Raw genomic sequence first — 1,640 nt, 5'->3', positions numbered from 1 at the left:
GGAAGCTCAGGGCCACGCAGCCAGGCCCCTCGGCAGCTGAAGGAGCCTCCGCCGCTCCCCACCCCAGGGATCATTCCTAGAGGTGTCCCACCGAGACTCCCATTTCTCAATCGCTTTTCTTCGTGGCGGAGGAGTTCTTATCGCTTCCTCGTGGAGGTAACTAATGCTGAAATTGTTTCGCTCTTGGCAGAGGCGGTCGAAGAGTGATAAAACGGAGCCAAAGGAGCACAGAAGAGGCGCTGGGCTGTACTCCCTAAATTCCTGGAGTCAGCACCGCCTCTTGCCTTTCCCCCTCCCTTCCCAGTCTTTCAGCCCATCTCCCTGAAAATTCAGAATGAGTCCCCTGGTATTTCTCCTAATCTGGCACTTAAAATCTCAGGCAATAAAGCTTTCACCACTTCCCTTAGGGAGACAATTTTCCAGCCTACAGTTCTCCATTCAAAAGCCTTCCGCCCTGATTCTCAGCTTAAACATGCCCTTCCTTCATTCCACCCCATTAAAATCGTTAACGTATCACCAGTCATCTCCCTTCATGCCATTTACTTCATTCAAGTACTTACAGATCACTAAAGTCTCCCTGCTTAGTCTACTAATTCCGTTGTACCTACGACAGTCGGAATTTCTTTTTTTCTCCCCTAATGCCTCCAGGCTGCCGATGCCTTCAGTCGTGGCTCTTGGAGCTCCTTCCCATTTATCACTCTTCTTGCAAAATGCGAGGCAGATGCTCACCGCCCTCGCCTGCCTCCTTATGCTTTTCTGTACGCCGTCCAAAACTGCATTGCCTGCTCCTCGCTGCCGCGTCCTAATGCCTGTGCAACCGCGCGCCGTCCTCCGGGTGTCTTTCAGGAGTCGTGCCTCCGGAGCACGTCTTTCCCTGTAAATACAGATTCTGGGTTATTTTCCCAGGAGTAGCTGTCTGGGTTGTGGAGGTTGATCTTAGCTGGTGGCGTGGCTGGAGCTGCATAGGAAAACAGACCAGACTCTGGATTAGAGCCCCCGGCAGCCCCACGCAGGGCAGGTTTTATCTTTTCCCAAGTACGGATTTTGTTAGCGTGCTGCTTGTTCTCTCTTATGCCGACAGGGCCAATATTGGGTGCACCAAGGAGGCTGGTGCTCTCGCAAAGGCAGCTTTTTACGCGATTGTTGAGAAGTCTCTTGCAAAGTACTGCTTTAAAAGAAAATGATGAATTCCTGCATACCTGGCTCTGCCGCTATCGGACTCTGCCTCTCCTTCTTCTTTCTCCTCAATGTGATGAGTTCTTCTGAGGTAGCACATGATGTCTGACTTTGCTTCCCAAGTCCCCGTATGCAATTTGGGTGGCGGCGGGGGTAGGCACATACCCATGTTTCTACGCTGTCAACCCTGTAACTGATCCTGCGCCACCACCAGTGGCTGTGGAGGAGCCGGATCCTCCCAGGGCGCGTGTTCAACACTGGGGTTACCTGCATACGATGCGTGGGTAACACCGGGATCAGTTCTGTATGATGCGTGGGTAACACCGGGATCAGCTCCGTATGACGCGTGGGTAACACCGGGATCAGCTCTGTATAACGGGTGGGTAACACCGGGATCAGCTCTGTATGACGGGTGGGTAACACCGGGATCAGCTCCGTACGGGCGTGGGTAACACCGGGATCAG

General features: G+C 53.0%; 1 protein-coding gene across 1 annotated transcript in view; it reads right to left on the bottom strand.

Moving 5' to 3' along the window:
* ATP5F1A (ATP synthase F1 subunit alpha) overlaps nucleotides 1-1,345 on the bottom strand; it is a 35,817-nt gene extending 34,472 nt beyond the window's left edge. The window contains exon 1 of the mRNA XM_035903093.1: nucleotides 1,342-1,345. Within this exon, the coding sequence (XP_035758986.1) occupies nucleotides 1,342-1,345 (4 nt within the window). The remainder of the gene's footprint in view (nucleotides 1-1,341) is intronic.
* Nucleotides 1,346-1,640: the final 295 nt, after the last annotated feature.

Source organism: Egretta garzetta, unplaced genomic scaffold, assembly GCF_000687185.1.
Source record: "Egretta garzetta isolate BGI_Z169 unplaced genomic scaffold, ASM68718v1 scaffold179, whole genome shotgun sequence".
NCBI classification, from domain to species: domain Eukaryota; kingdom Metazoa; phylum Chordata; class Aves; order Pelecaniformes; family Ardeidae; genus Egretta; species Egretta garzetta.
This window is presented reverse-complemented; position numbering and strand designations above follow the sequence as displayed.